Source organism: Chiroxiphia lanceolata, chromosome 4 (assembly GCF_009829145.1).
Source record: "Chiroxiphia lanceolata isolate bChiLan1 chromosome 4, bChiLan1.pri, whole genome shotgun sequence".
Lineage (NCBI taxonomy): Eukaryota > Metazoa > Chordata > Aves > Passeriformes > Pipridae > Chiroxiphia > Chiroxiphia lanceolata.
The window spans coordinates 53,893,448-53,914,937 of NC_045640.1; the positions used below are offsets into that span (position 1 = coordinate 53,893,448).

The 21,490-nt window shown below is 39.5% G+C and overlaps 1 protein-coding gene across 9 annotated transcripts in view; it reads right to left on the reverse strand.

Annotated features, from left to right (window-relative positions):
• Positions 1-21,490, reverse strand: part of PDLIM5 (PDZ and LIM domain 5) — a 124,013-nt gene that overhangs the window by 79,608 nt on the left and 22,915 nt on the right. For all 9 annotated transcript variants that reach the window (XM_032685395.1, XM_032685394.1, XM_032685399.1 and 6 more), the window contains exon 3: positions 3,998-4,149. In XM_032685395.1, coding sequence (XP_032541286.1) covers positions 3,998-4,149 — 152 coding nt within the window. The remainder of the gene's footprint in view (positions 1-3,997; positions 4,150-21,490) is intronic.

Consider the following 21,490-nt stretch of genomic DNA (forward strand, 5'->3'; position numbering starts at 1 on the left):
GTCCTCATGGGAACCAGGAATGGCTTTAGCTGAAAATAAAATATTGGGGTGCAAAAGAGCAAGATCTCAGGGAGGCAGGAATGAATAGAAAGAAAAATTCTGGGGGAGAAGGAGGGGAATCTATCAAGAAGCTAAAAATCGCAGGTTACAAAATAAAAAGAACAGAAGAAAAACACACTCCATATTTTTGAGCCATATATAGTATGAAAAGTGAGCAAATAACATGCCAAAATTAGAATTTCGTTTCACAATTTAAAAAAAGGTATAACTTTAATACCAAACAGTGAGACTTGTTTACAGAACTAATTGATTTTAAAGACATGTACCTGAAAATACTTGCCAACATATGCAAATGTTAAGAACCTCCTACTGCATACATGGCTGGTAAGCACAATATCGTCCATTTGTATTTAAGCAATCTCTGAGCAAAGTGGACTTGCAATTGTGACAGCTGCACTTCCAGTCCTTTTCCGAGGCACAGAACAATTCCATATTTTAAAAACAAGCTGCAATACTCTCTTATGCAGGACAAAGGGAAGCTTTTATTCACACTTCAAATATTTTGCCAACATTCAATTACAAGTCACAAAACATCTAAATTGGTTTTCCACAAGAGGTACATGCACATCTGCCTCCATAAATATACTACTTTAAACCTGTAAGCAAAGTTATTGAAGATACTGCTTTAAATATCCCTTCCAATCTCCCAGGCAAGCTACTTCTTGCCTCTTGTTTTGTTTGTCTTAATTGTATTTTTTCCGCTTTGCACATTTAGAATAGAGGAAGCCAAGTGAAAACCTGAATAGATTAACTATCAAGTTAAAATATCTATAATAAGGAATCTGATCATAAAGAATATCCTCTCTCACCTTTGCCATGAAGACTCAAGAAGTTTCCTTCGTAGCTTTTAAAAGGTAAGGTGTTGTCATGCCCTGGCCACAGAGCACACTGGGATGCTGGAGTACATCAACCTCAGATGGGACTCACTCCGGTTCACTGGCCTAAAAATCCCTAGGGTGTATCACTGCTTTTCTACCAACTACCATTTTGATCCCTATTAACACATAAAAAAAGCCCCTAAAAAGCCAGAGCAGGAAGACACAGTTCTTTTTCAAATAAGTACTGATTATTTTGGTTAATCCCTCTCTAGCACACAGCACAGCCAGCCCCATCTCTGACATGCCATGAGGCTGGTGGCATACCCAGCAATTTTTCCCAATATTGTGATTATCTTCACATTACACTTAAGTCTGCACCACTATATTAATTTCCACATATTCTACATCGATCTGTGTCAAATCATAACTGATCAAGAGTAAAGCAGGTATCCACAGATCAGTGCACAGCACTTCTTACAATTTATTGTGAATAAAAGTCACTTGGTTCTACCACAAAAATGTACCAAATTGAACTTATGGTTCCCACAACTAACTTGCTCAAACCGAGTTCTTTCACACCTTTGATAAATACCACATGGACATGCTCACAGTGCAAAAGCCATTACCTCAAGCCATAATGCTCTTCCGTTTTTCTTGGACCTCAAAGTAACACCACTAACCATCTCATCATTGTGTTCTTCTAAAGCAACAGCAAACTAAGTATCTAAGAATTTATGTAGTCTTTCAACTTTCTTGTATTGTAGTTCGAACTACCAGTAGACTATATGAAAGTAGATAAAATCTCAGAAGTGTAAAAACTAAAGACAATTAAAAGCAGTAATAATAAGAGATGTCTTAGATTTCCCTATACCGTGGCACCAGCCCATATTTTGAAGGCCAATTTTGTTTCACATTGACAGCATCTCTTTAGTCTTGCATGTGAACAATAACAGCCTAAAATATTTTATTTAGTTCTGTTTTGATTTGGGAAAAGAGGCAGGAACAGAAGAATTTAAGTATGGAGAAACCTCAATATTAAAATGGTTTATCTTGCCACACTTTATACTCTTAAGTTGTCCTTCCCATGGGCAGCCAGCATCTCAAGTTAGCAAGAGCCAGTCTGACTCCAAGAAGCATTTTCTTCCAAGCTATAAAGATCAAATAAGCAACCAAAGCAAATCTGTTAAACAGCAGAGCAAGGAAGTTTTCACAGGCAGAGGAGTCAGGGCAGCACTGTCTACAGCTTTGGTTTCTTGGGATCCAGGCAGAATTCAAAACAGCTGAGACCATGAGACTGCAAACCAGCAGAGCCACAAGACAGGACATCTATCCCACCCCCAGATGCTGGGACCAAGGCTATTCCTTTGATCTCTGTTAGTTTGATCCTGACTTAGTCTTCAGCTGTCAGGTAGCCAACAGCGGTGAGTCAGATGCTAGACTAGGTAGGAAGGGTGAGAACAGAAGGGGACCGGGCTAACCCATGATTAATTCGATTTTCAAACCACTCATCTCTGTACCCAACCAGAAGCAGCCTCAGACAAGTCATTGCCTGACCGAGACACACCTGCTATAACTTTCCTATATCTGATATTAACCCTGCCCATCCAATTATGGTGACAGGAGAAAGGGGGCCACCCCCTGGCCCCCTTCACTCCCAGCTGCTTCTGGAGTGACTCAGTGGGCTCCTGGGAAGTGCATTTTTAAACAACCTGCCTGTCTCATTGGGAGTCAGAAAAGCAAATGACATACTAGATACAACACATAATTCTGGTATATGAGCTGGTATAATACCTCTCTTTCATCAAGAAACTTTTAATGCCACCTTTACAAGTTTCGCTCCAGAAGATGCCCTAGGCACGAACCACACCACAAGATACTCCTTTCCTCAGAGACTGAGAAAAGGGAATCCCTTATTAAGGGTAGCTAAGGACCAAAGGACAGGACAACAAGAAAAGCAAGGAACAAGGAGCAGGGATGAACTGTAGACTCTTACAGAAGAAAGCACTCATATAACCATTCAAATACATGTCACTTAGAGCTGGGAACAGGCCCCCCCACCCTGGAGGGATGGATGTTTGTCACATCTACAACCACATCAGGTCTTCAACACCAATGAACTCTCAGAGACACACAGTCCTTTCATTAAGGGCAGGATAATTTGCCACAAAAGACAAAAGTAACTGGTGAAAAGATATGTTAGGGACCTCAACCAACACCCATCAAGGAACTCTGCACTGCTGAAGGGAGGCACGAACAGCAATCATGGGGTATAGCTGCTGTTGTTTTCTTTGAAAACAAGAAAAGATGTTTCTCCCTATGTGATGGATTCAGAGGCCAATCCTCCTCCAAGATGTTCACTCACATCATTAAATCAAAATAGCAGTCTTCTAACAAAAGATAATATTTAGCCCTCGGAGACTTCTGAGAGCTTGAAGGAATTTCTTGCTTGTGCTGCTGCTCTTCCTGCTCCAGGTTCAATAACCCGTATGTGAGCATCCTGCTCCCTTCTTCCAACACCTACCGAAACATAGTCCCAGGCTAACACAGGTATGCTGGGATTGAATAAACTCTACGTTTCAGGAATAAGACTTGACCAAGATGTTACCTCTATAGTAGATGCTTCAACTAGCAAAGGGAGGCTGATACTTTGTGAAATGGTAGTATCACTTCAGGAAAGGTACCTCAGAGACTCTGAGCTGCGGTATTTTCATCCATTTAACTCAGGGTTTAACTGTTTAAATCCATCATTTTGTTTGCCAATAACAATGATGCTGTTGGACTTGATCCGAAAAAGAAATGCCCCTAGTCAGCTGGGACAGGTTAAAAAAAGCCTGAATAAGACCTCGTTTTGCTTAAACAAGTGAATTAAACAAAACTGAAGCTCAAAAGGAACTAGAGTAGATGACATAAGGTTGGAAAAGGTCTTTGTCAACTCACATAATTAACATCTAATAACTTTTCTAAAACACTATAAATCAAGACAGATTTCAGGCTATGGCAGCACATCTTTCAATCATTTCCACTTAATTCCATGTACTTTGGCAAACCACTTACATGTTTTTATCCTCCAAACAACAGTTACGATGATGATCAATTCTCTTTAAATAAAGGTATCTTACCTCTGCAGAGTCATGTTCAAATTGCCTGTACATGCCTTGATCTTGTTTTGTGCTTCTAGATGAGTCATCCCATCTGTGCTTATCCCATCAATGGTGAGAACCACATCACCTATCCCCACATGTGCTCGGGCTGCTTTGCCTCCATCATTAAGCTGAAACATCACAAGAATGGTAAATGAGAAACTTGGATGGTTTATGTTTATATTGAACACAAAATCACAATATCTTATTCACAGTGCTGTTTCACAGAAAGAAAAAAAAAATCTTTTCTCCTTTGTGAGTCCTGTGAACATATCCCTGTGAAAATTGCTGCAATATTTAAAGGTACTCATTCTTACTTCACTTCAATGACAGGAAAAGTACTGCATAGTATTGCCTGTTTTTCAGAATCAAACTCCACTTTACTGGCTAGAAGCTATGGACATTCACCAAGAGACACAAGCAGGGACAGGAACTCACAGTCTCCTGCATGCCAAGTTCCAGTCGCTTTTCTCTTCATATATGAAATTTTTCTCACAAGAGGAGAGAGAAAGGTTGTAAACCAGCCTTTTCTATTCTAGATTTTCCACTTAAGTATCTTTTCGAAGTTTGTTAATTATTTTATCTATAACTGGTCATGTGTGTGGAAGACTCCATTAACAGTGAAGATAACTTTTTCCCAGCTGCAACTACTAGAAAGTCAAAAGTTCAACATTACAGACTGACCAGTTACAGGATACCATTTTGCCTTTCTCTCGGCAGGTTTACAGCCCCCAGTGACCTGCAGTATATTCAGAGCAGAATAAGAAAGGCCTCTTGAGCAGTCTGACTCTTTGATCGATATCATTGTCAAAGTTCAGCTAAACTGCCTTTGGTCCACTTGAATGAAAGTCTTGCAACAGAAACCTTTGTAAAGTTCATATTATTGTCTCCAACTGAACAATGAATTAATATTTTCATATGATGCCACTGATTTCGACTACCTTCATTCCCAAGAACAGAAACAGAAATAAAGCGACACATGGTAAGAGCTATGCACTGATTTGTAACCCTGTCTTCACCCTCCTAATCATTTTATAACTGGCTGAAAAGAGCAGTCCTGGATGGTGCAAATTCCCTCTTTTTTCCAGATGTATTTCCTATCTTGCAGTAGAGATGCTGTAGCTGCTGGTGCTGTACATACAAAACCACACAACTCAGTCATTTGCCTGCAAGCACGAAGAATTTCTTCAAGTTCCTTGAAGAAACCAGTGTTTCTAGGGAAGTCCTGCAAACAGCAGAGCTACTTCATTTCCAAAAGTGAAATTCACCGTGGGCCCCAACTGTGCTATAGCACATGACTTGAGAACTGAGGTTGTTTAGCCTTGAGAAAAGAAGGCTGAGGGGAGACATTATCACTCTATAACTATCTGAAAGGAGGTTGTAGTGAGGTGGGAATCAAGTCCCTCCACCCAGGTAACAAAGGACAGGTCAAGAGTTGAACCAGGGGAGGTATAGTTTGGATGTTAGGAAAAATTTCTTCATGGAAAGCATAGTCAACTATTGGAAGAGGCTGTCCAGAGAAGTTCCCCAGAAGCATTCAAAAAATGTGTGGATATGGCACCTGAGGATATTGTTTAGTGGTGAACCTGGTGGTGGTGGTGCTAGGTTGATGGTGGGATTTGGTGGCCCTTAGAGGTCTTTTCCAACAATTCTATGATTCTGTAATCTCCAAGGTAAGCAGAAGGAAGGCTTTCCTTTCTGCTGTTTTTCACTGTCCCTGTTTTAGGTCATTCAGTAGGGACTAAGAAGTTTTGGTTCCTTGTCGTTCCTTTACAAAGTGCAGTCACCAGTCTCCACATCAATCGCATCAAGAAGAAATGAGGTCAAGTCTTGAAAATTGTCTATGGCAAAGACGTAATAATGCATGAAACACTAGGGGCTCAGTCTTTGCATTTGTGCATGAATGGTTGCTTGACCAGGTAAACCTGTGGAAAGTGTCCCATCAGCCTACCTAATTTGGTTAAGCCTTTCCTGAAATCCAGGAGACTGTGATACACAACAGCTGTGACATCTGTACTGGATGGCATCTGCAGACAAATACCTTAACTGAGAAAAAAGTATTGTGTAATGGTGCAAGACAAATGCAAACGCAAAACTCCAAAAATGTTACCATTTGACAACATATAGACTAAACCCAAGAAATTTCACATTCAGTGGATCACAGCTACCATTTTTCAACCTCAGTTCCATACTTGGTGATTGCAGTAGCAATCTCTAGCAGCTAAAAACAATAGACAAAACTCTAAACAACATCAGAAAAATCCTTCCATTTGGTGTTAGCCTGGTGAAAGGAGAGGCCTGAGATGCAGGAAGACTTGTCATATCTTCAGATTCAAAACAGCAGCCAGTCCCTCAGTATTACAAGTCAACATAGCAATTATATCCAGGGTTGAAAACAGAGGGTGCAAACAAAGAAAAGTTAGCAGAGCAAGTCCCATACAAGGAAGAAACATAAAAGACAAAGGAAAAAGGAGATGCTCTGACTTCAGAAAACCTTTTTTACCTGCTAAATTCATAAGAATTACAAGTTTCATAGTGCATCCTTTTACAAAAGACTTCAACCAAGCCAAAATTCTTTCAAAATTTGGTGTTCACAACCAAATTCTGAGCTAAGAGAGCTGGTTACTATAAAACACTGATCAGGGAACCCCACAAGCATATAGAAAGCTATGACCAACATAGCTATTTATAGGAAAGCTCCTCAAACCTTTGGGTGAGGGGTGGAACCTGCCATAAACAGATCCCTAAAATGATATGTTATAGCATGCTGACATTTGCCAGCAAGGTCTGGAAAAGGGAAAGGAACGTAAGGGCACTAAAAACTAAAGGTCAAATGGATCGCTGTGCTTTGTGATTCGGCTCCCCAGCTGAATAAAATTTAGCTCTCAGAACATGCTCAAATGCACACGATGCTGACATGTTGTAATTTGTGACGAAAAAAGAAAATAAAACAACCTACACACAACTCAGAAGTAAGACTTCAAAAGCAGGCATCAGGGTAACTATTTTCATGGTGGGGTGGGATGCCTTATCATCCACAGAAGTGTAAATTAAAACAAATTTATTAATTTAAAAGAAAAGCCAAACATTTTTGTTTGATTCTAGTAGCCAACACATGACAACCCACAACTAACCATCTGACTCTCAAGAAGTCATTCCTAATCTGTTGCCTACAGGAAATGAAACTCTTTGCAAGCACACATGGGAAACAGATATAAAATCATTTCAGCAAAACCCCAGGATGAAAATGCCTTAAAAATACAGCTGGAAATTGCACCTTGGAGATGAGGAAAAGAGCAGAGAGATCCTGAGAAGCGTGATGAGTCCTTGGCTATGTCCATGAGTCCTGTCATACGCACAGGGAATTGAATATGCTTCGCAGATGAGGCTGTCAGAGACATATCTGGACAAATTACTGGGCAAGAGTGTGAAGAACTGCACACGCAGAGGAATGCCAGAGCAGTAATCTCCTTATCTAGGCACAGTGGATAAGACTTCTAAGTAACACCTACTGATTCTGAATAAGAGACCTGACTAACCAAGAGAGGTGAGGTTGATACTTCTAGGAAATCTCAACTAGGGCATGAGTCTTCTCTGAAAGTACTGGCCAGCATCCTTGACACCTATAATGAAGTGGGACTGAAGCTACAGGGGCAGGAATATTATCACAAGAACAAGTATATAAAAATAAACAAACATCTACACTGAACACAGCTGGAGAAATCAGAACATTTGAAATAATTAAGGATCTTTTCCAGACTGTAGACCCTGGGAGACTCAGTTCGGGCACTTCCTAGATGCTACAACTGTGCATTGCCATTACAAACAATAAATTAATATACCTACTGGAGATTACATATGCAAAACTGTGTACATATTTGCACCAAAACCACATACATATTTGAAACAAAAACAAAAGAAAGATTCTACACATTCCTTGTCACAATGGAAACTAACTCAATTTATTTTTTTTCACCTAGATTTTGAAAAAACCCAACAGATTCAGAAGATTTATAAACACCATTTCAAGTTTTCTTATATATTATCACCTACATATTTATCACAGTATTACTGTTGTACACCTTTTTTTTTTGTCCTGTACAAATGATTTTGTTCTTAAGCTGCGTATTTAACCATATCTTAGTAACATTATCCTGCATCAGTCCCCCATAAAAGTACAGTATTACCTGGAAAAAAAGGCATATCCTTAAAACATACCTTTATTAAATGTGCCTGTGTCACCACATGGAATCAATATAACAGGATGTACGCGTCGAAGAGTACAACATTAAAATTGTAAAACAGGCTACCTGAGAATCCAACTAACCTCTAAGCACCACAAATATTCTATAAATCCTTAATGGATCTGTTTTAATTCTGTATTTACAATATGACGCAAGTTTTTAAAATCAAGTGTGAATTATGGCTACAAAATAAAGGAGACTTTTTTTCTTGATGTTACACCACAGACTTTAAAGCTAAAAAATTGCCAAACCAGGAATGTTTCCTCCTACTTAATTCCATGTCTCTGTATCTCTGGGAAGTTCATTTGGAGACAGACGGGAGGCAAGCAGGAGAAACGTTTTTGTGATCAGGCACCTGCTGAGACCAATCACTCCCACAGCCCTCAGCAGCAATCAGCTTCACGGCTGAAAACCAAAAGCCAGCCTATGCCATCCGCAGATTCCCACAATGCTTTCTAACAAACATAAGTAAAATAACCCATCTAATATTAGATTTCAATTTTGTTTGGCCAAACAAAAAAAAAAAACCACACATACAAAACAAACAAACCCAAAAAATATGTTGTCCTTGTGGTTTTAAACATCAGAATTTCAAAACTGCAAATATTGTCCAGAAGCACATTCCAAAATGGAGACAGAACAAAAGTAAAGCAGTCCTTGATCCAGGATGAGCTTCCAAAAGCAAGGTGTAAAAAAATCAGCGTAGTTCAAAAACTAAGAGTTTGAAAAGCAAACAGCTCAAAACACCCTGGAATGCAACTGTTTTATTGAGCTAAATTTTAGCCAGCCCACTATTTTGCTTTGCAATAACCAACAACTTTTCTACTTTTAAGCTTTAATGAGACATTTTGAAAGAGCCTTTCCACGAAAATTGCATGTATGCACACTCATGTGCATCTATCTCTGAATCAATGTAATTTGCAGCCTAATTAATTTCTAATTAACATATAACCATCTATTTTTCTCTCACATGACTAAGAAGAAAACTTGACAAGCAACTCTTCTTTGAGCCGTCATTATTTTGCTTTTATGCAGTAATGAATTACTTAAATTGCAGTTCCTCATAGGACAAAGGTCTATTTGACTAGAGATGGAAGCTGCCTTTTATCTTTTCCAAACTGTCTGCCTTGAATCAATCCTAGCTGCAACCAGCTTGTGTGATAGTGTATCACAACCACTTTCCCAAAGAAACTATTTTGTAGTCTGACAGAAAATAATGTTCCCCCCATTGCACAAACATCCTTCAATGTCATCTGCAACTTTCTCTCAGAATGTAACTCATTGAGCCTGATTTACAACTCCCTAGGCTAGCTGACATCCCTCCAGGTTCATTTTTACCCCTTGAACATTTGATAAGCAGTTGGCTATAGCAATTCAGTTTAAAGTCATGAATAATCAAAGCAGAAGGCAACCAGACAATGATCTTTGTATCACTACTGTTCCTGCTTCTCCTTCAGTCTACATTCCTCCCAATAATAAAGTATTTTAAATAAGTAAAAAGCCAAACCACGACATACTCATTTAGAGAAAGAATATTACAAAAGAACTTTGCAGAATCGCAAAATAAGCAAAGGGGAAAAGTTTTTTTTATCAAATAACACACTGTCTTTTCACGGACATTCAAACCACTTTATCTCCTTGTTACTATATACTTTTTACTGATATTTACACTCATTACCTCTTACTATCTTGCTTATCCCTAGCCTCATTTCACCTGACCAAAGTACCACCTGGCACCAATAACCAGTATTTTAACAGCATCCTCTCAAACATATGTAGAGCTCAAAGTACACTAAAAAGCACCCCTTTGGTGAATTGTTGCAAGAGAAGAACACAGGCTTGCTCCAAAATAAAAGAGGGGACACCCTTATGCTCTGTACCTGTACCAACTGCATCACACAAATTGCACATGCCTGACCTGACTACTGAGGGGTTACCCCAGCACCTCACAACCTGCAGAGGCAGCAGCATGGAACACTCAGGGCCAACAGCTGAACACCACAAGCACATATAGGGTAACACTGTGCTCCAGCATGATCTACCTTACAGGACGGCTCACCAAAGCCCTTCCTCACCTGCTTCCATGATAGGAAGGAAGCAAAAACCCAACTTACACTCCAGACTCCTGACAGGTTTGGGACACTTAGGGTCCAGCTTACAATTATTGCATGGGAGGGGAAAAAAAAAAAAAAAGGCATAAGAGCACCTGCTCTTTGTGGCAAATAAGCTTCCTCTGCACTCAATGGAAACTGAGAGCTGTATCATGTTCCTCACAGCCTTTACAACAGCAATATTATTTGCATAGCCAACAGATTAGCCAGCCAGCCTTGATACTCACTTCCAAATCAAGAACATACGTACCAGTTTTAAAGTCCAGATCAAATTTATATAGCTGAGTTATAAGAACCCTAATGACGGGTTTGCTGTGGAAAGCACTGACACAACCGGCTATAAAAAGAGGTTATGAGGCAGTCCTGCAAATAAGCTAAAGCTTTTCCCCAAACAAAGCAACGATCAAAGTTAGCTTAGGTCAAAAAACCTGTTTGATTACCAGAGTACTTTGCTATGTATCATCACCAGGAAACCCTGCCCTCGCCTCACTCCATGTGTCTGAATTCCCACTTGCTACGTTCATTCATTTCCCTCCTTTTTCTCCCCATAACTTGAAAGTTATTTTCAGACTGATTTATAAAGCTGTAATCTAAGGCATGCACAGCACAACAATAATCTTTAAAGATAACGTCTAAGGAAAAAAAAGTGTAAGGCAAAGTACCAACTATACTTCTTGGTCTGGCTGTGGACCCCAACAGCAAGTACTACCCCAGTCCTGGCAAGAGAGCCTGGCAATAGCACTTCCCTTGCCTCCTGACCTGTCCTCCTAGGTTGTCCAGCTTTGCTTCATCCCTTTCCCTCCATATGCAGCAGCTCCCTCACTATGATGCAGCAGTGGCTTAGTTGAAGCAGACCCGAAACAGCCTTTGTACTCATCATAGCCCATGGGAAAATGGGGAGTGCCCACAGGCATTCATTCATTTTGCCAGCAAAGAACTATAAAAACATCTCTCACATTTCATTCTCAGTTCTGACAACAGTAACCCTGACAACAACGTGTATTTTAATGTCACTGAGTTCCGTATCCCTACTGTTCCAAACAAAAAACAGCACAAAGTTTGAGCTTTCCCTCTATGCAAACATGGCTGAGCACACCTGTGGGTTCACATTTCAGGAAAAAAACAAATGGTTTCAGCTCACTTTCTTTTGTCCTTAAAATTTTTCTCTTAATATTTAATATTTATCTAATGCCTCCCCCTCCACAAAAAAAAAAAAAAAAAAAAAAGAAACCCCAAACCAACGAACCAACAAAAAAATGAAAAACAAAACCAACCTAACTTGGTTTTGCACTTTAAATGATGTGCTGCATACACATCACTCACTCTATCCATCCTTGCATGCACTAAACATGGAGCTACACACTTGTGAAGGAGCACAAGAGGACATTAACTACTTAACACAGAAGAGGCACCACATAGCATAAGTTACTCTTACACACAATTGGGTTGATGCAGAAAAGGATCCAAAAAATGTAAATTAGGTTTACAAAACAGGGTAACATCACAATGTACAGGCCTTTTGAATATGTGCTCTTTTATTTTTCAATCAACTAAAGCTTAACAAATCAACATTAATGCCAGCAGCAGCCCTCAGCTTCCCTTGCTTGCCCCAGAACAGGTTGTTAATAAGCAGGAACAGTTTCCACATGCTGATGCCAGAAGGGTTATTAAGTGGTGCCATCTCTCACTTGTCATGGCTTGATTGGATCATGGTTTTCCTGCAACTCTGCTCTTCCATGAGCAGGTTTAACCTTTGCTACCTCTCTCCCTTTCCCTTACAACAGTCCAAATGCTGCAGGATGTAAGGTAGCAGAAACAATTTCACAAAAGGTGCCTTCAGCTTTAATTTTTGACAGAACACCACTACCTCGTGATTACTGCAAGCCCAGTAACAGTTATTAGGAAGTACAATCCCTGCTTTTGAACTTGCTTCCTTGAAAAGGAAGTAGCTAACTACATATACAGCAATAAATTCTGATAAATTTCAACTATTTTACATGTAGCTTAAACATTTTATCCAGGCACTAACATACAAAAAATGTGGAAATACCCCACTGGAATTCAAAGGATTATTAAAATTCACACTCACATCAATGAGGAATAAAGAAACTATTCTGTTCAAGTGTAGCTCTATTGGCATCTAATAAGACTAAGCATCTGGTCTTGCTTTTCCAAGCCACTGGAAGCATTCAGGAGAACAAAGAGATGAAAAGATTGCAACGAAGATGAGATGGGTAATACTTCTTGAAGAACAAGATACAACTAACATTCTGACTTGGAGATGAAATAGTGTCACAATGCCAAAAAACAAGTTGTCAAAAGGACTAAGGCAAAGTAATTCAGACATCATGGCTAAAATCATATTTGCAAGAAGAACATGGGCAAATCCAAAAAAATATATGCTTTTCAAACCCTTGAGTGATGGAAAACAATTTACAGTCAAGTGCCAGAATGTCTGAAGATATTTAAGATCTTAATTTAGAAGCTTTTACTAAGCGTTCTCTCAAGGAGCTCAGCCATGTTCTCATGGTGCCAGCATGCCTTAAGAGCCCTATTTATTTTAACTGGCTGTCTTCTCTCCGACGATTATTCTTCTGTTCAGAGAGCTTACAGAACTAATCCAGGTTTCTCCCTGGGAGACTATATGCCAGTGAGTAAAAATTACTGCCTACTTAATTTTCTCGGAGAGACAGAAAGAGAAAATTGAATGAAAATGTGGCTAGAAACACAACACAAACTTTGTATGTCTGCTTTAGCTTTTAGGAGCTGCCTCCAGTAGTGGGGTTGGTTTTGGGGGTTTTTGAGAGGGTTTTTTGCATGGCCAACACAAATTAACTCCACAACTGAGGCACATTGACTACTTGGGACTGCTGAAGAGGCATCACCTTATGAGCCACGCTATTTGCATCAGAGCAGAACTTTAACGTGCCTGTCTGATTTGGAATAAACTCTTTGAAAAGTTACTTAGTCAGTTCTATTGCTGGGGTTTCCCAAACAAACCCAAAGCAAAGCAGAGTTAGTTTTCTCTAATGGAGCCGAAGTGTGAAGTGGCAAAAGGGACTGAGCTCTGCTACTTCCAAAGAAATTAATTTCCAAACTGTAAAGGCCATACATACATCTGCAGCAAATAAAATGGTGTGCTTCCTGCCTTCCCAAACAGGGTTATTTTTATTCCTTTAGAGATGATAAAATTAGTTCAACCAACTGAACATCCATCTCCTTAGTAATCTTAGTAGCCCAATGTGTCATCTTGTTTTCATAAGGTTTTCATGGTCTATGATTTAGTCCCTCTTAATGGGATGCACCTTTTCTGTATCAAATGCAATCTACCCACGCTTGCTAGAACAAGCAATTTAGAAATACAAATAGCATAATACATTATACTGTGTAATTTAAAGATAATCTGATGTTTTTGCCTTTCAGTACCTCTCACAGGACAAAGAGCCTGGTACATAGCAGCAGTGAGAAGGAAATGCAACAAATGAAGCAATCTACACATGAAAGTGAAGCAGAGAATTAAGTGGGGAGCATGAACCAAAAACTGATCTGACAAAAAAAATAACAGCCAGTGGCAAGAAAATGCTACTGCAAATTGAATCCTTCGTGATACATCAGCCATTGTCTCACTTCCCCTCTCCAGAAACCAGGCATGCAAAAACAAGCAGAAAACAACCTGCTTGCTTCAAAGATTTGAGAAAATGACAAGCTGCACCATATAAGTAAAGAGAAAATGGAGGCAAGTTCAGACTGCAAGAATTGCTTATTGGCACAAACCAGTGTCCAGGGAGCACAACTCAACTGAATGCCATCTCAAACTGTCACTCTGCAAAAACTGTAGAAGTCCATTTTTGAGGTGAAACCAAAGTGCAGCAATAAGAGCCACCACATCCACTCCCCACAGAACATTTTGACACATTTAAGAGTCACATATTAAAAAAAAAAAAAAAAAAAGAAGAAGAAGAAAAGAGCCACTTCTGTTAGCATTATAACCAGCAGCTGAAAAGGCTAGAGATGGAGTTACACTTTTGCCATGCTCCTTTGAGCATGCAGCTCAGCACTCAAGGAGGAAATGCAGAAGAAATGCATCAAGGTGCAGAAACTTCTCCATGCTACATCAATAGAGGCTTCATATTTTAAGTGTAAAGGCACTAAAGCTTACGTCATGACCCTTTAGTAACATGGAATTAAAAGGCATTCTTAGACACGTGAAAGATGACAAATCAATTCAGATAAATCAGCATGCTCTGAAGTGCATGGAAAGTAACAAACTGGTCATGGCTAATATGCTGATGGTACCAAGACCTTCATGAAAGCACAGTCCTATATGTGTGTCTTTAATGCAGTGGAGAGACTACCCCTCAGGATTAGTCAAATGCAAATTCCTAGCACAAAGAAATAAAACAGAAACAGGAGACATGAGTAAATACCAGTGGATACCTTGCCTTTTATAAGTCAAGGGAATATTACAGCAGTCATTTATTTTCAGCCAGTCATATATTGGCTAAAACTCCAAAGTATGAAACATTGCAGAAAAAAAAAAAGTCCAATAAAAAGCCCTCAGAAAACAAGAAACACATTTTAAAGCAGTTACACGTTGTTTAGTAGATTCATACAGCTGTTTTTAGCTAAGACAAAAATCTTTATCACAAGCTAATAAAGCTCATGAGAACATATAACAACATCAAACTTAATTTTCCATTTTGAAATTACAGTTCTATGTAAACTCACACAATACACTGTTTAAGTTTGCTTGACTTTAAACATCACTTTCATATTATTTGTTTACACAGTTCCAGGTGTGGGGGGGTTACATATACATTTATTTATGTATATATGTAAAACACTGGATATGGTACTGTAGATGGTGATATAGACACATATTCTTTAAGTAAATACTTGCATAGAAATATGTATTTTTACACACCTCTATATAAATAAAAAAGGCATCAGCTTTTTTTTTAGGCAGTGTACAACAAAAAGGAGTTTTCCAGAGTGAACAGAAAGCTATTCAGGACAGATACCCTGACCACAAAATAAAGACCCTCATTTTAAGTAGATTTTCCTTACCATTCAATTACCAAGTGCATTGCAGACATGTACGACTAAACATAAACCCAAGCAAAACTTCCTCACTATAGTTCCAGAGAGGAAAATGCTTGTGGTACTTGTTGCAGCTATGAACTTCAACTAAATTACTTGCTGATAAATTTTCACCATCTTCTGAGTTTCACTGCTGAGAGCTGCACTGCAACTAATTATAGTAACCTAAAGTCTAAGTTATGCTGCAATATGTTTTTTCTTACTAGGACATCTGGAGATCCAAAATCTACACACACAGCTAAACAATTAATAAACTTGCTTATCAAGTAGCTCTGAAAAACACAAGAAAACTCGACCCTTCAAATTTACTTCCTGCAACAGTCTACCACTTGCTCTCAGCTTGACAATTTAGTGGAATGTGTCCGGCCATTCAAAGTCTGGACTTGCAGAGGAATCCTGTAATTAAGCCTGTTAGCCACAATAGCTCTCTGGTGAATTTTATTTTCTCTTTCCCTTTTTTTTTCCCCCCCTATATTTGTAGGCACATAGCCGTATACTACCAAAACTAAAATCAGGACATTTCAAAGTTAAGACACAGAAAAAGAAATCATCCCCAAAGGAAGCAGAGTTCACAATGAATATCATCACATCTAAGGAAACAAAAATTTAAAAAATTTACAGTCTTAAATTTTGGGACTAAAACTAAGACTGCTCTAGCATTCTGAAAAAAAATCCTATATGCATTGGTGGTTACAAGCAAAGCTAGGAAACAAGGACAAGTTAAACAACAAAACACCAAAACACAATATGCAAAACTTCTTCAACTTGATCCAAGACATGGTACGGAAAGCCTGGGACTATCCATCCAAGAAATTTGCAGAGCAGGGCCGGAGAACTGTCCTGGCAGGGCTACTCTGCCTTCATTCTGCTTCCTGCTTGAAGGATTACCACTGGGACTGCTGGCAAAACGAGTTGCTCCATGCAGGAGATGCCAGCACCTATTGCCTAAGGTGGGGGGGAGACAGCAGAGCAAGCCTTCACTGCCAGCCTCCACAGCACCAACTCCTTCCCCACAGCTCACAGCAAAAGGCATCCCTCAGCTGTGACTAACATTCAAACATACAATTTAACAAGACACATCAGCCTATAACTCACTTCAGTGGGACATAAAACTTCACTGAGCAGCAGTGCATTGGATGTTTGCAAAATAGTTCCTCAAGGCAACAGAAACCAACTTTTGACTGCAAAACTTGGGGGGGGGGGGGGGGGAAGAACCCAACCAAGCAAAATGATCCCCATATACTGAGGTGAGACAGGGCATGCAAACAGTTTCCAAAATCACTCCACCTTCAGATTATGAGAACATTAGAAACAAAAGGCAGAAACATTACAGTCCTGTCTGTTCCCCCCTTCCCAAAACATTATCAGGCAGGATAAGATGTGTTATGCGAAGGCCATCACAGAATTGAGCTGGCCACCAGAAACAGAACAATCTGATGGCTTCCCACCCAAAATCACCATTCAAGGCACATTTTATCAATCACCAAACAGCAATGGCATCCCCAAGCCTGCTTCTGCAGGTGGAAGGCAGGAATGACAACACACATGGAAGCAGAAAGTGAGACTTAACATGCAGCCAGTGACCTTTGGTGAGCAATATTCTGGTGTCATATGAACTGGTGACATCAAAGACTCACATCACCCTGATCTGAAAATGCACTGTTTGCATATTTACTGCCTGTTTAACAAACAAATTTTAGGGGAAAGCCTTCTCTTCATAAACATATCATTTTTATTCAACCAGTTTCTAAAAGCCCAAGAGGTTCAATGGAAAAATACAGAAGCTACAGAAGGATCTGAGCTCTTCACACAGCCATCCATCATGCTTGTCTTGAAATTAACAGCTTTATACGTTCCTCTCTAGTCACCTATTAGAAGGCATCAGATATCTTAAAATTACGCAACCTACCAAAGGAAGGTCCTAGATTTACAGCACATGTCCCTGAGTGGCTCTTCCAGAGACTGAATGGTCTGGAAGCATTTCATGCCTCTCACTAGTGTTCAGTTACAGCCCATAATGGCAATCCACTAAAGGGTTTGATTTTCCAGGGAGCACAGGGATGTTTTCTCTGTCTTCTAAATGGCAACTTAGCACAGTTATAGCAACCAAAATATGTTTAGGTATGCTGAGAATATAGCATTATCATATCTTAAATAATAACAAGAGCACATTGTGATAAGAATTTTGAATGAAAGAATTAGCACCAACATGGCCACAAAAAATATTAAGACCTATCCTTACTTGAATTTGATACTGAAATTATCTTAATATGCATAAATTCTCACTTTGTTTTATTTCATTCACATAAAGAAATTCAAGCTAGCCTGGAAACTCCTAGCACTTTCAGTAGGAGTCTTGCAATTGGTTATGGTTAGAAATGAATCCTGCACAGGAAATGCCTGCAAAATAGTTGGAGACGATTTTTTTCTTTTCCCTCCAGCTTTCCAATAAGATTGTCCTTAAACCTATTCAAACACTAACTGGAGAAGGATGCAATAGCTTTTTGGGCCCCATAGTATTTTGATCATTGTACAATATGCTACCAGTCACTAACTCAAAAGCCACATGGGCACAAGAACTGAAGGAGGAGATGATCATCTTGCACAACCTCTTCTTAAACAAAAATGAATAAGACACAAATAAAGTTACTATCTAGAAGTTTAACAGGGCCAATATTCCACTTTTGATACAATATAGCCTCTCTCAGGAGAGGTTTAGTGCTGCTTTTTCAGTTTAGAGATGAAGAACAAAGCAAACCATACTAGTGAAAGGGAACAATAAGAATGACCAAAGCTGGAAAATTAATAAAGTGGGAAACCTCGGAAGTAAAACATCTTCGCAGAAACATTCCCACTAATAAATGAGGTTAGGAGGAGACCAGGTTAGTGTGGCTTTATATGTTTTTCTCTTCTCCCATCTACATAAGGACACCTGTGACCCGGTGCGGCATTTAGGTCAAATGAAGACACTGAAGTTCCTCCTTACAACATGTATATTACTCAGAGCATGAACTGACACAGCATTCATGGTTTAAGCCTGGAGTTCAGTCCTTTACCACAAGAAAACTCATGCAACTGGTAACCTCTGTTCCAAGAGAAGAATTTGAGAGAGTAAGTCACTGCAGAAATACAGAGTGCATGAGCCTGGGGACCCTCCACGAGATCGCGATGCCAAACTGCAGATTTCTGCAGCGAACTCTAGCTGATGTTATGTAAAGTTTGGGCCAGATATTAGCAAGATACTTGAGTGACAACACATCCATACAGATCTGATATTAACCAATTTGAAAACACGTTGCTGCACATACTCCTAAAGACTGGGAAAGAGTAGTATCCAAATGAGGATTAGTGGGTAGGCGAAGGGGAAAAATCAGCATCTAGCAAGTTTCCAAATAAATGCACAAACACAGTGAACAGATGTGTAGGATGTTGGATATGGGCACTTCTGCACTCTTACTAGGATGAGCAGCAGTAACAGCGTCAGTCCTACTCTCCCTTGTCTGTATGAACATGCATGTGAGCTTCCACTACTACTGCTGGCATACAAAGTCACTCATGCAGCAAGGAACAAGTATATGTTAGCCCAACCAAGAGTTACTGCCAAATTACACCTTGAGTCAGAGTCGCAAAAATAATCTCACTTTAGGACCAGTCACCCGGGTAGTTCACGGTCTCCATCCCAGGTGTTTTTCCCACTATCTCCCAGATGTGGTTGGCATGCCTAGTAAAGCATCTTTCTCAAGGGGACAGGGCCTCGTTCATTCCCAGAAGCCAAGAGCCAAGCCACAGTCAGTGCCTCCTGGCATTTTGCCACCTGAGAGCACCTGGAGAACCTATCCCTCATTTATAGAAGCTTCTCAGTAACATGAATTTCACAAAGTATTTAATTACCTCTAAAGTGCTTCTCTTATTAACTAAAAAAACTAGATGTGCCAAGCAAGAGACCAGCACTTCCAGCTCTGTATTTTGTAGCAATGACTCATATTGAAGAGAACACTAAGTTAACTGCTGAAGAAGTTACATTTCATGCCCTTGAGATGCCCAAGCAAACCGAGTTTACTCCTTCAGTCCGCTCTATTTAACTGGAATGAGGAAGCTCAAGCCTTTGAGAATTGAAAGCATATAAAATTCAAATGACAGCAAGACAAGATGTGTACCAGGGAAGAGTTTCTTCCACATTCCTGTTAAATTGAGGGGAAAAAAACCCAACAACACAACTTTTCTGAATAAACAAAGCTTAAAGCAGAACATGATCTTTCTTCCTTTCCTTCTTCCAGGCTAGTGCAAACAAAAAATAAAAGAAATACCAACCAGACATATGAAAATCCTAGTTGCATTCAAATGTCAATGCGTACAGTGATTAACCTGCCTGAGGTTACACCAGACCTCCCTGCTTCTCTATTACTATCACAAGCACTTCCTAAACACTAACCACAGTGCTCATGAACAAAAAATAGTTGTCATTCCTTCTCCTCTGGCAGAAGAAGACACGAGCATTCTGGTTTTCATCATCCTGAGAAGTAGAAGACTAATGTAGCAACTCAACAGCAGAAGAGGCAGGTTGGAACAACAGCGATCAAGTACAATCCACTGAAAAACAAAATAACTTGTCACATCCAAAGACATCAAAGCCTGCTAGTTACAGCTCAGAGAAGAGAGGGTGACACAGACCCTTCATCTAAAAGGGTGCACAAGAAGATACAGAAAACCAAGAGGCATTGGAGGAAGTAAATATTTGTTAAGTGAAGAATTACTATTCAGATGTGCAATATGCTGTGTAATATCTTCCTTTATATCACCTAATCTAACACAAGTAAGCAACAAGTGACAGTAATTTCCCAGCACAGGTGGGGAAACTTATGCCCCTGGGGCAGGATTACACAAACCTCACCAAAACAAAACAAGAATAATGTGCTCTAACTTCCAATTTGTATCATTAAACATGACATTTCAATAACACAATGCCCTGCAGTTACAGGTAGTTCTCCTGAAAATCAAATTTTTAGGATACACATATCCCTAACACTAATTGAAAAGCTGATGGTATTACTCACCAAAAATGAAAACAAAGTCTACTTCTCTGCTCTTTTAGCACAGCATGTGAATGGATAAGCAGCGGCAGTAGCACAGGGACTAGGGGTGGTACATGGGAAATGGCAGGATTGAGGCAATACAGACTTAGGTCAGTGCTCAAGAGCATGCCTCAAGGTTATTGGAGATGGTGCTGAGGAGCTCTCCAACATAAAGCCAAAATTTGTCCTGCCAGAGGAAACACCTCGAGAATGAAAAAGAATTTTGAGAGACATTGTAAACCACGTAACTATACACTCTTGGGAAGGCAATTCCAGGCAAGCTCCTCTAAGTTTCTGGGACACATTGCATGAAGAAACTAATACCAGTCACACAGGTCACCAACGCTATCCCACAATGAAAAATATTTATATTTATTTTTCCAACTAATATGAACTTTTTTGGCTGATGGAATGATAGGTGGTTTTGTGCTGCATAATTAAATATTCCTAAATACTATTTTCAAATTTTAAATTAACACATTTGAATTCAATTAACACATTTTAGTATGGTTGCCCAAAAAGTCTAATCTTGGTCAAATACTGTTTCCCCTGTATGTATCATCTGGAAGTAAAAATAAAATCACCTTAGCTTAATTTAGTGCTACTAAAGACAGTAGGGTGGTAAGGAACAGGAATGAAATAGCTCTCAGCCATTTATCTACAGACAGACATCATGTAGGAAGTGAGAGCTTTGTCTTCAAGAGTTGTGACTTAAATTTGGGTTAAAAAACAAAAAAAACAACAAACCAACAACAACAAAGAAACTGAAACAACACAAGTCTGAAGAGTAAGTGATAGAGAAAATCCTCCAAAACGGACACAGGCACCCCAGAGCCTACGTGTTGAACAGTGTGCTCCAACTGTGGTGTGCTCTGCCCAGTGAGGGTCTAAACTTTCATCTAGTACTCAGGGGAGATGAATGCAAGTTATTTAAAACCATGGCAC